Here is a 13,161-nt window from a genome sequence, read left to right on the forward strand (position 1 = left end):
TGACGCCATCACGCTGTCCTCGTTAAACCTACGTCGAGGCGGAACCAAAACTCTGTTCTTCGTTTCTGGGGGAATTTAAACTATATTCATTTGAGTTTTTGCTGTAGTGACGGCGAGCAGGTTGGGGCATTCAAGTTAAAAAACACAAAACAATCGAGATGGTCTCCACAGACCAGAAGACCGACGTGAAAGAGGTAAGACTCACTCGAGGAAGTATATTTAACATTTGCATGTCCAGACAGGTAATGCCACAAATTCACCTCCCACCCAACTGCAGCACTAGAAATATCTCATTGTACTGTATTATATCTGTTTCTTCTAAAAGTGTTTTCCACCGGTCAAATGAACACGTATTTTAGTGCAATCTCTGACCTTTAAAGCGTTGAGGTAAATGTATATGTCGTTTGATATACAAAGGTGTTCTAGGATTTCCTGGCTTCTGAGTGGCTGGTGAAGTGTCAGTAGGGCTGTACACGGGAAGTGTTGGTGAAATTGCGAAGAGTAAAGGTGTTGCTAAGAAAGTTGTCCGCCTGCATCTTGCTGTTTCTAATAGTTCAGAGATCCAGAACCACATTACGAACCCTTACGTTACATATAAATGCACCACATAAATGTACTTCGTTAAAATCGAGTTTGAAACTTGGGATTCAAGTCATGTTTTTCATTGTTATTTATTTTTTGTAATTTGTGAGTGAATGAATAAACGAATGCCGGACCACCTTATAAAAATGGAACATATGCACTCTGTCATTATTGTTGTTGTTATTATTTATTTTACTTATCGTTCAAAATTTCTACGTCTTGTAATAAAGGCTTAAATCACAGATCAAATTAATAACCATATAAAAACAAAAACAAAAATTAAACTAATTCTGCAGTGACAGTGAGGAAACGTTAGCATGGTGCTTCCCTACATACATTTATCTGCATATAAATATTGATATATATATTTTTTTATTGGAAAAAGTCATAATCATATTGTCTCACATTCTTGTGTCAGTCTTCTGGTAACTTCATATTGCTTTTTTGTCAGTTAGTTCTATGTTTATTAAAGTGTTGAAAAGCAATATAGTGAAACAGTTTCGAGGTACTTTTGTTTCCATGGTCTTTACACTATCTGTTACCTCATAATTCACGAGTTTTACTTCCAGTGTGAAAAACACAAGCCACCCTAGCTTATTTAAATGTGAATTAAAAAAGATAAAGGTAAACATTCTGTCTCTCCTCTGCAGAAAGAGGCTGACTGCCCAGTGGTTGTTGCAGTGACGTCCCATGCAGTGTTTGAATCAGGAGGAGCTGAGGACCCCGATGGCTTGTACGTTGGGGGCATAGCTTTTCCTCTGCTGCAGGTCGGAATCCAGCAACCCACATTCATTTATGTTTTTTTTTTCTAATTAGTTATTATAGGAATTATAAATTATTATAGGAATAGGTGCAAAAGTATACTTAGAGGTTCAGCTATACACATACATGCAGCTAATATTTGGTTAAATATCCCTCAGCTAGTTGCACCTCGACCAGATAGTTTTGGTATCAACAAGCTTCTGCTTTCTGTCTAGATATTTAACCAGTTTTCTCAGCAGACTTGGTAGAGTTCATTGGTAAAGTAGAGTCTAAACTAGGAAACCAACCAAACTGTCTGCATCCTCTCAGTCCAGGGTGTTATAAAACTCTACTGTGGACAGTGACGGTGGTGTTTCAATAATGCAGTCCATGGCAGGCTTGAGCCTTATTGGTTTGTGGGTTGTTCCTAAACATCCTAACCAATTTTCTATATTCTAAGAGTCACAGTTTGGGCCTTCGCACAGACCCTGGCAAAGTGATGACATAGAAAAGTGACTTGCACATGCATACAGTTATTTAAACTGGCCTTATCACATACTTTTGATCCTTTGTGGATTACAGAAAATCCGTTACGTAAAGGTAAACGTAAAGTTCCGACCACAACTTTACTTATGAGGACTTTTATGTACTTTGTCTTCAGTAAAAATTCATGTGATTGGAGCTGAGACTCACCATTCAAAAGTGTTAAAAGATGTAATTTATATAGAATATGAATAAAGTGGCACTTTAAAGTCGACTCTCAGATCAGTTTATGCTTATGTTGGCGCTACAGGCACTACAGAAAGTGAATGAACGTCTGCTGAAGGAAAATCCTGCCGAGTCGCTCTTGTTTGATGTCATTCTGATCACCACTGAGAGCCAGCAGCAGCAGCAGAGCTCCCGCATCACAGAGAGCATCAGACATCATGGTAAACGCACTTCAACCTTCAGGAGAGAGATCTCAGTCTGATCTGTAGTGGAGTTTTGCTCATACTTTCTCTTGGCATTATCCTGCAGGTCTCAAGGTCAGCAGGTTCTGTTTTTCCAACGAGGAGGATTTTATGGAGAATCTGCTGAACAATAACGTGCACCTCTTTCTGACAACGAACAGAAACGAGGCATTGCAGGGTTCACAGAAAGGTCAGTACATTTTTTTTCACTTACCCCTTTTCAGCTAAATAGGTTTGGAGTCAGTGCTTTAAGCTCCACGGCTGCACAAGTAATGTGCTACTTGGAACTTTCCAGAAATGCAGTAATGCATGTAAATATTTGAGTCTCTTTGAACTGTTATTTTGCTGTTTTATGCATATCTATTCAGCCTGCCAGAAGCAATGAAGAAATATTTCAATTTCATCTTGAAATTTTTCCAGCCTTTACCTTCAGCTTTTTCTTTTTTCTTGCAATTTTGCCAACTTTATGTTTTTAGGACACCGTTGTTCTGTTCCAAGCTCATATTTTTCTGATTTATCTGACAGTAGATAAAGAGTATGTGTGTGCTGTGATTGGTCCAGGTGTTCTCTCTGTGCTGCTGGATGAGCACACAGCTTCCTGTCCAACAGAGCAGCTCAGAGTTTTATTCTGCGGGGACGCCGTGGTCCAGTCGGAAGCTGGACCAGCACTGGCAAGCAAACAAGCTGCTCAGGTACAAACAGTGGCAACCACTCATGTGTCCCCTGCACCTTTTGTTGTGTATTGGTGAGATTTTAAAAGGATAATTCATATTCTTGCCCTGCAGAGCTTCTCGGCTCAGATCGGCAAGATGCGGGGGAGGTTTGGTCTATTTGACAGCCCCATCAGCATTGCCCTGGTGACATCGCGGGGAGGCAGGGAAAGCTGTGGAGATGCTCTGCGGACGCTACGCTCCCTCGGTGTGAATGCAGATGAAGCATACTGCCTGGCTGGGGTCCCACGTGGTCCCATTAAGCGCCTCCTCCGACCTCACTTCCTGCTCAGCGAGTGTTTTAGCAGTAACTGAGAAGACCAGACTGATGATGACTTGGGATTTCAGAAAAAACAAAACAAACTTCACTGTGTTTTGAAATAAGCTGCTAAGCTTTCAGACTGATCTCAGAGTTAGCAGCTTGAACATGTCAGTCTCATTCAGCCTTAAAAAGCCAGCGAGGGAGCGAATGTGAAGCCCTGCTTATCACCAGAAGTCTTATAGTTCTGGGGAAAAAGTAGCAAACAGTTTGTTTAAACTCAGCTAAAAGAGCTCTGAATAACTTACGGTGTTACTCAGGGCTTACAGGTCTTTTATTTATATATATATATATATATATATATATATATATATATATATATATATATATATATATATATATATATATATATATATATATATATATATATATATATATATATATATATATATATATATATATATGCTGCCAGAGTAACACTTTGACATACCTAAGAAATAAGAAGAAAATGAACCTTTAAGTCTGTTACCCAATTTTTTTGACATGACTGACAGTCATACTGTTATAGCGTTTTCAGAATCCATCATGTCCCTGATTACTGTTACTGTTTTTGGGTTGTGTTTCTAAGGTGCAGGGAGGTCTGCTCTTTGTTCTGTGACTGATTGGGATGCTGGGCATGCTACGTCTCTTATTTGTGTTCATGCAGGGACAACAAAAATTTCTTTAGTTTGTTCTGTTTGCTCTTTTTTTTTTTTTTTTAAATAAAAGAGTGAAATCAATGTTTTCTGATGTTATGAAAATATTTTTAATTCAAATCAGCCTCAGATGTTCCACTAGACTTCTGATATTTGTGGAAATCATTTGGAAAATGATTTGAATCACGGTGTGGTACACAGTACTCGAGTAGTTATTTAAACAATGCTTCGTTGGTACTAAAGAGCCCAAATTATGCGAAGAAAATATCCCCCACACCACACCAACACAAGACAGGATGGCTTCATGATTTCATGTTGTTTACACCAAATTCTGACCTGCCATCCAGAAATCAAGGCTCATTAGACCAACCAAATTTTTTCTACTCTTCTTGTGTCTAGTTTTGGTGAGCCTGTGTGAGTTTCCTGTTCTTAGCTGACAGAAGAGGCACATGGTGTGGTTCTCAGCTCCTACAAGGTTTGACGTGATGTGTATTCAGAGGTGTTCTGCATCTATGAATACACTATTTTCTCTTTTTTGGACCCATCTCTATAAACCCTACTGTGGGGGGGAAAATCCCAGCAGAACAGCAGTTTCTGAAATGCTCAGTTGTCTGGCAACAAAAACCATTAAATGTCAAAAAAGTGCGTTAAATCCCCTTTCTTCTTCATCCTGATGCTTGAACTTACTCAGTGCAAACCAGATGACCTGCTTAACTGCCGTGTAATTCACTGATTGGATATTTGGGTTCATTAGTTGAACACATGTATCTAATAAAGTGGCCAGTGAGTCAAATTCTTAACATGTAAAAATCTCTGCAATAGACACAGACCTAATGTGTGCTGTGTTCCAGGCATTTTTTGATGTCTTATTGCTGCTGAAATGTAATATAACAATTTGACTTCCTACAAATATTTTTTTTAGAACCTCAAAACTGTAAAAACAGAGTCTTTTGTAAAGGTTGTTATTTGTCACACCCCTGAAAGTATTAGTCAACACTAATAAGTATATTTATACAATTAAAATAATTACAGTTGGACTTTAACTGGAAAATACAACTTAAGCAAAGTGGATTATTCTTCAACCTGTCAACTCAATACAGGAAGTCATGTTAAATAAAGCTCAGATAATGTTATCCAGCTTTTCTTAGCTACTAATAAATCATCACTTCCACCAGTAATGTTTCTAAAAATCATAAAAATTGAGCAAGATCCTGAAGACAACTGAATTATTATTATTATTTTAATTGTTTATTGCATAATTTCCCCCTGTGGGTGGAAGTTGATGCTATAATACAATTGCTAAATAGTGGAGGAAGATGTCTTTGTGTGTATGTGGCTTTCTGTAAAAGTCGCCACACGCCACTGCATGGCTTATAGTGAGTCTGAAGACTAAGGAAGGACCAAAGGGCTTGTACCTATTAGCTAGGCAGAGAGATCAAGCTGGAGTGCAGCAGGTTATTCTGATTAAGGTGGATGGTGATGGACAGGCCGACAGATGAGGTCAGGCAGGAGTCTCCATGGAGTATGATGTTTGCAGATGGCATTGTGATCTGTACTCGGAGTAGGGAGCAGGCGGAAGTGAGCCTGGAGAGAAGAAGAACGAAAGTCAGTAGAAGCAAGACAGAATGCATGTGTGTGTGAATGAGAGGACGACAGGTGTAAGAGTGAAGCTGTTAAAGTGAAGGTCGACGAGTTTAAATGTCTGGAATTACCACTCAAAGCAACACAAGAACATTTTCTGTCCGACTGTCAGAGCTGATTTATGAGAGAAGGATAGCAGCAAAACTGAAAGAGAAGATTTACAAGCTGTTAATGAGACCTGTTATAATATATGGGTTGGAGACTGGCACAGACAAAAAGAACACTGACCTGAAGAGATGAAGCTTTTGATTAGATGTAACCAGGATGGACGAGATTAGAAATGAAAGCTCAGGTTTAGAGATAAAGTTAGTTGTGATAAGGTTTAATTGGACAAAAGATTTTGAACACGGAACTGCCAGACAGGAGGAAACAAGGTGTAGGAGAGTCGTGACTGTAATGCAGGAAGACAGAGGGTTGTGTGACAGAGGAGAATGCTAGGGATAGGGTGAGATGGTTCCACCTTTGCAACCCCTAAAGCAGGCGTGTCCAACTCCAGGCCTCGAGGGCTGGTGTCCTGCAGGCTTTAGATGTGTCCTTGAGTCAACACAGCTGATTTAAATGGCTAAATTACCTCCTCAACATGTCCTGAAGTTGTCCAGAGGCCTGGTGGCACTTCATTTGATTCAGGTGTGTTGATCTATGACCTGCTGGACACTGGCCCTCGTGGCCTGGAGTTGCCCACCCCTGCCCCAAAGGGAGAAGCTGAAAGAAGAGGAACCTGTAATGTTTAATTTTGATCAACAGGTGGCAGCAGACAGATTAAGAAGAGCTGATGTTGAGGCTGATTGCAGGGAAAGAAACTGACATGATACCCACGTTCAGGGAAGCACCAGGAAGGTGGTCTTTGAATTGAGGAATCAGCTTATTTACAACAAACAAACAAACAAACAAAAAGTTCTTGGAAACTTAATAGCACTATATCTTTTTTGAATGTCTCTATACCAAAATAAAAGTGTAATTTCAGTGTGTGGTCAAGCAGACTTATTATGAGCCTGCTGTTAGCTGACTTTCTCCTTGGTGTAGTCCTGGTCACTGGGCGTTGCTGCAGTCTGACTCTCAAAGCGGAGCCAATGAGAACCCAAATGAGAATCGATAACTTATCCTGATCATGGAATTGGAAACCTTAAATTCTTAAGATTCGTATCAATCTCCATCTGTGCTCATATGTGCCCTTTTCCATGATGGTCATGGAAGAAGTGATAAAAGTAAGGTGCTTAGTGATTTCCTCTTTCACTGGTTTTGAAGCTCCTAATTTTGATTTTTGCTCTTTTTTTAGACTTAGTATTTGAACACAACATATGTAGATAAGTGAATGGAGCCGATCAGCGATTGGTAAGGCTAGCTAGTAATAATAACTATGATGCTAGTTTAGATGAACGAATAGGGTTAAGGCAAGACATATTAAACAGCTGACTCCCTAAAGTGTCTTTAAGTACAATTGAACACTAGTCAATTAAGAGATGGATCCGACTGAGAAAGCACATTTACTGAATGTATCGATTGAGAATTAAAACCAGTAATTTAGACCATTTACGCACCAGGAAAGTGTTTACTGAGGTCACAAATGAAGTGATAAGTGTTTCAGTGTGCTTCAATAAAAGCAGATGTGTTTTTGAACCAGCAGATTTCCCCTCTGATGGCCATTAGAGAGAATGCAGTTTATTGAACTTCCATGTTGGCTTCCTTTTCAGATTTGGACACGTCACCCATCTTTTATGTACAATTCATTTTCCTGGTCATGTCACGTCTGTTGCTTGTCTGGAAAGTGAAAAATGCCATTCAGTTTTTACCAATTACATGAAACAATAACTGCTTTTTTGTCTATTATAAATGCTGATTAGGGAAAAATCACTCACAAATTTTGAATATAATTGTAAGAATTATATGATTTTCTTCTAAAATAGCCCAAATATATTTTTGGCATGTCACCTAGAATTTTTTTTTCTGGTATTTTGTATGATTTTACATGTGGTTTGAAAGTTGCATTGTCTTACTCCATTTCTGCTTGTTGTAACAGGAAGCAGAGGGAGTCCTGGTGGTCTCAGCCTTACCAGCCACACATCTGTATACAGACCTGTGAGCATGCTCAGGTTTTCTGGCAATGATTAAAAGAAAAGATTAATAATTAAAGACACTGCTGTGTAGCTTCACAGATGAGTTTTCTTTGTGGTCTGCCCCACGATGATTGAAGTGAGCACTGTAGAGTAAGATAAGAAGAGACAACATTAAGCAGAAGTTTATAGCAGATCTGGCTTTAATAAACTGTTTTTCACCCACAGAGGAAGACTTGGTAGCTATTGATGACAAATGTGTGGAAGCAGATTCCTGTAGTTCCATTGATTTTTATTCATCGTTTACATGCATCTGTCCTTGTGTCTCTTTGTAGTTCCTGCTTCCTATTTTATCCGAGTCCTTCAGGTTTTCCTTCACAGCGATTGATTCTTATATGGCGCTTTTCTACTCTGAGCACTTGAAGCATTTTACACAATTTGCACGCAAGTGCTTTCTATCACACACAAACCCATTCAGTGGATGCACTGGTGGTTGGTATCTTGCCCAAGGATATGTGGCACATAGACTTGAGCAGACAGGGATCGAACCACTAACCTTCCGATTAGTAGGTGCCCCGCTCTTGAGCCACAGCCACTCACTGGTCCATTATCCTGGCTAGGGCCTACCAGGGGCAAATTGCCCTGGACAACATAGCTCCTGGAATGCAGGAACCTCTCCACTGTGATAATGCTGGGATTCACAGAGGGGTAAAGAAACCTAAGTGCAGTTTTAGTCAAAAGACTGGTGGTTTTATGTTGTGTTATTTTTTATCTGACTTTTGTTCATTTGTCTGTGTACTGGGCGTGTGCTTGCTTGATTATGAATGTTTGATTTTCTCAGGTCTCTGGAAAAGGGACCCGAGTAAGACTGGCTGAATAAATAATTTGGTGGTCCCAATGAGACTCAGTAATAATGAGTTCAAGGTTCAAGGTTCTTTATTTGTCACATGCATAGTTATACAAGTATAACACACAGTGAAATGTAGCCTGACACGCTCCTCGACATGTGCAAAAAAATTGGGGGGGGGGGGTGTAGAGGAAGAACATTATATATATATATATATATATATATATATATATATATATATATATATTAGTATATACATTGGGTGAATGTGCAGTAGTAGCAGCAAGCAGGTGAATTCTGTACATTAATAAGAATAGACATCTGACTATTTTACAGGATAGACAATATAAACATATTTTAAATTAAAGGAATTGAAATGTACATTGTGCCTTGGTTTAGTGTCTGGAAGAGTCCTGTCTCAGTCAATTATAGATGATGTGAGAGGGCGGGTGTGTGTGTTTAGGGCACGGATGGCTTGGGGATAGAAGCTCCTCTTGAGTCTCTCTGTCCTTGCCCGGAAGATGCGGAACCTTCTACCAGATTGCAGAAGTTGGAACAGTTTGTTGCCTGGATGGGACGGGTCCTTCAGTATCTGCGTTGCTCTAGTCCGGCATCTCCTGGTGTAGGTGTCCTGAAGCGGGGGGAGAGCAATCCTGCAGCAGCGTTCTGCTGTACGGATCACTCTCTGGAGAGCTTTTTGGTCCTTCACACAGCTGTTCCCAAACCACGATGTCATGTTCTGTGTGAGGATGCTCTCCACAGCGCCTGTATAGAAAATCCTGAGGATCTTTGGAGAGACCCTGAACTTCCTCAGTTGTCGTAGGTGATACAGGCGCTGCCTAGCCTTTTTGGTCTGGACCTGAATGTGGGCAGCCCATGTCAGGTCTGAGGAGATGTGGAGACCGAGATACTTGAAGGACTGCACCCTCTCCACTGGAGCTCCATTGATGATAATGGGCTTGTAGTCTCTGTGCTGACCCCTTCTGAAGTCCACCACCAGCTCCTTGGTCTTGCCGACGTTCAGCTGGAGGTGGTTGTCCTGGCACCATGATGCAAGATTCTTCACTTCATCCATGTAGGCCGCCTCATCGTTGTTGGAGATGGCACCCAACACCACTGTGTCGTCAGCAAACTTCACAATGGTGTTGGAGCCATGGGTGGCCACACAGTCTGAAGTGTAGAGGGAGTAGAGCAGTGGCGAGAGGACACATCCCTGAGGTGCTCCTGTGTTGATGGTGATGCTGTTGGAGAAGCACCTGCCCACCCTCACCACCTTCTGCCAGTGAGGAAGTCCAACACCCATGCACACAGACGGCTGTTAAGTCCCAGATCCCTCAGCTTTGTGAACAGTCTGCAGGGCACTATTGTGTTAAACGCTGAACTGTAATCAACAAACAGCATTCGCACATAGTTACCCTGTTTCTTGTCCACGTGGCTGAGAGTGGTGTGTAGGACGTGGGCGATGGCATCATCTGTGGATCTGTTGGATCTGTTCCACAGCCTCATGTGATTGCCTTAAGTGATCAGAGGATGAAAAACAAATGGTGGCTGGACTGATCATCTGTGCTGCATATTAAAACATATTCAGAGAAATAAAGCTGCTTCGTACTTTCCTGGATGAGAACAGAAAACATTTTGTCTTCATTATTCTGAGGACGGCTTCTGATGAGCACTGATTTCATCATCTCCACCTCCTGAACACAAACACATCTTTAATTAAAAAACAACAACAACAACAACAACAACAAAAAACACGCTGAATGTTCAGGAACCTGGTTTTATGTTCTTAGTAGAGCTTTCCATCTAATGAACACTCATCAAACCAAAGTCTTGATATTCTATTTAAAAGACAAAAACGAGAGCTGGATACATTTTGTGACAATTTTTAATTCTTCCTTGCACTTGAGTATATTCAGGTTTTCTGCTCTACCGACCTTAGGGCCATGAGAAGACATCATTGGTTCTCGAGCAGGTCCCAGAAGTCCTGGATGTTCTGCCTCATATAATATGGTTCTCATTATCCTTGAATGACTTACAGCAACTCTTGAAGTTTTAAAGTCCCTTGAGTGAATATAAAGGGTCACCTGGGTTGGTCCACTGGCCTGTACTGAGTGTTACCTACCAATAAGTGAGGAGGTTTCTTTAAAGAACTCTGTCCTCAAAAAGGTTTTAGTTAGGCACCAGAGGCAATGTTTTGGGGTTTCTGGCAGCTTTTGCAATCAGAATTATGATCTTAATGCATTGTGGAGTGTGACTGTACAAAGTGTACAGGATGAGTATTACTGTATGAAAACTAAGGTGCTGTTAAAACCCAGGGACAGTTGCTCCCTCACCTGGACACCCCACCCTACCCAATGGGCAAGCGGGCAGCCACGCGCCAACAAGGTGCAAACCAGACATCCCAGCATTGGGCAACCCACCCGACACAGCGAGGCAGCCAAAGGGACTTTTCGAGAGGAAAACAAAACAAAGCGTTTTAGGTCATCGCCCATTAAGATCAGTCTTCCTTTGAGTCAGCATTTTGGATTGCCAGTCCCTGTCAATAAGAAAATTTGAAACAGCAGGTGGCTGTCTTTATTCTTAGCCAGACCTTTGTGCCTAAGATCACTATATTAAGGATATCTATTTTTACTGACATCACACCCCCAAGGATTAACTCTACAGACACCGACTTCATTATTTGAAACCTGAAATTTATATTTAATGTGAGCATCAGTCAGTGGTGCATACACTCCCCAGCTACGTCACTGGGAACAACTTTGTGTGGCTGTGTATGTGTCTGTGCCATAATCCTAGTCTTGTGTTTCAGGGCCAGAGTCTGTTACTGGGCTTCCATCCTCTGTTTCATATCGCTTGTCATCTGCTGCCTGATTGTTGAACTGATCTGTTAGTGAAAGTCTGCCTCCGAATGCACTGCATTTTACCTCTTCTGTTTGCTCTTTGTCTTTTGTACTTACGCATCTCTCTTCTGTGCAGAAACTCTGGTGAGAAAGTTGGAGAGATTGTTTGAGGGAGTGAAAATGTGAATCTGCCTGATTGCCTGGGTTTGGTCCTCACTGCATGAAAGCCTTGTTTCCTTGGATTCATTTATTGTAAACCTGTGAACTTTGATCTCAGAATCCTGCATTTAAGTCTATCCAAGTCCACTGGTTTTGACAGATTCAGCTAAAGAAATGGGGAAAAATGTGTTTTTGTGACAGGCTACCAACAACAAAGTGTCTAAAGGTACAATTTAAAATTGGTTCTTTGCTGAGATGTCTTTTATGAGTAGACACAAAACTTGTATATCCATTGAGTTAATTGCCCTTTTTATAATAGAATGATTTATAGGTCCGTGTTACGTAGCTTACCAAGGAAGACATTCCTCAGAAAATGGTCAGGTACAAGGACTGGTCTGAAAAAGAGAGAAGAAAATATTTGAAGGTTATTGCTCAAGACCTCAAGAAATTGCAAGAAACTCAAGTTCCTTGTATGCAAAATAAAAAGAAATGATGGGTGGGTCAAGACTTTTGCATGGTACTGTATGGGAAAGATGCCTTTTTGCAAGCTGGAGTTAAAAATCAGCAACAAACTGGGTCACAGCTGCTGGTCAGCTGATCTAAACTACATTAAAAATTGACATTTCTGAAGTCTTTCCAGAGACAGACAGGAGGTGTGTTCACTGCTCCCCCATCATCTTCCCCCGAGTGTTGGATGGCGTCAGTGCTCAGCTGATCCATCATCACTGTAGACAGCAAGACCTCTAATTAAAATTCACCTTATCACCTCCAGACCCAAGTGACATGAGAAGAGATTCTAGGCAGTCATTAGTGTTGGTAGAGAACAAAACGGTTCTCAGAAAAGCATCACAGACTATAAACAGTGCAGGAAAAACTAAAGGGAGCAAATTAAATTAAGAAAAACAATAGATTACAATGCTGTAATGGTGCAAATTGAAAACCATGAAGCTTTCTTAACCATTTACCTGCATTAGGACATCTGTTTTTCAGTACTTAATTTTTGTCAAATTGCACAAAGGAATTTTTGAACCACTAGTGATAACTCTGTCATCTGTTCTTGCACCTGTTCCAGGCACAGTGACACAGTGACAACTTTTAAAATGCATGGTTGCAGGTGATCAACTTCAGCTATTGCGAAGCATTCCCACTTTTTAATGCCAACACACTAATACACCAGTGATCACATAGTAACACCTCAGCAGTCTGTTAGCAAAAACAAGCAAGCCACAGCAACCAGTGGCTGAGTGTTTGTGGGGGTTTCATATCTCCACTAAATGAAAGCTGCAACCAACCCATAAATGTATGGGGCCCTTGTACCCACAACACAATACTGAACGTGTATCAGCGCCATTTTACTCAATATGAACCCCCCTGTGTAGCAACACCAAAACAGTAAAGTTTAAGTACTGAATTGAACCTGAATAAAATTGTTAATAATAAAATGCCTTCACTGATCAATTATTTTGATTGAACTGAATCCAGATGCTGAACAGCAGCAGATGATTCCTGTAGTTTTCTGTCACCCTCTGGGCCCCTGTTGCACAGCTGAACCTTGTTCATTCACTTAACACTGCAAGAAATGTTCCCCCAACGTTCAAAACACTTCAAGGTTTTAATGTGAAAGTGGCCTCTTGTGGTATAAAACTGCAAACTGTATATAAAAAGATGGAGGAGAGGTGACTCTTA

The 13,161-nt window shown here is 40.7% G+C and overlaps 1 protein-coding gene across 1 annotated transcript; it reads left to right on the plus strand.

Annotated features, from left to right (window-relative positions):
- Positions 1-23: 23 nt before the first annotated feature.
- LOC146665380 (cytosolic 5'-nucleotidase 1B) lies at positions 24-4,021 on the plus strand. Its single transcript, XM_085413009.1, has 6 exons — positions 24-194; positions 1,233-1,349; positions 2,117-2,252; positions 2,341-2,463; positions 2,835-2,965; positions 3,059-4,021. Exons 1-6 carry the CDS (start codon positions 159-161, stop codon positions 3,296-3,298), a joined length of 783 nt encoding a protein of 260 aa, XP_085269135.1. The 5' UTR covers positions 24-158; the 3' UTR covers positions 3,299-4,021.
- Positions 4,022-13,161: the final 9,140 nt, after the last annotated feature.

This window comes from Rhamphochromis longiceps, linkage group LG7 (assembly GCF_057381845.1).
Source record: "Rhamphochromis longiceps isolate RC_006_pf linkage group LG7, R_longiceps_female_GT1.1, whole genome shotgun sequence".
Lineage (NCBI taxonomy): Eukaryota > Metazoa > Chordata > Actinopteri > Cichliformes > Cichlidae > Rhamphochromis > Rhamphochromis longiceps.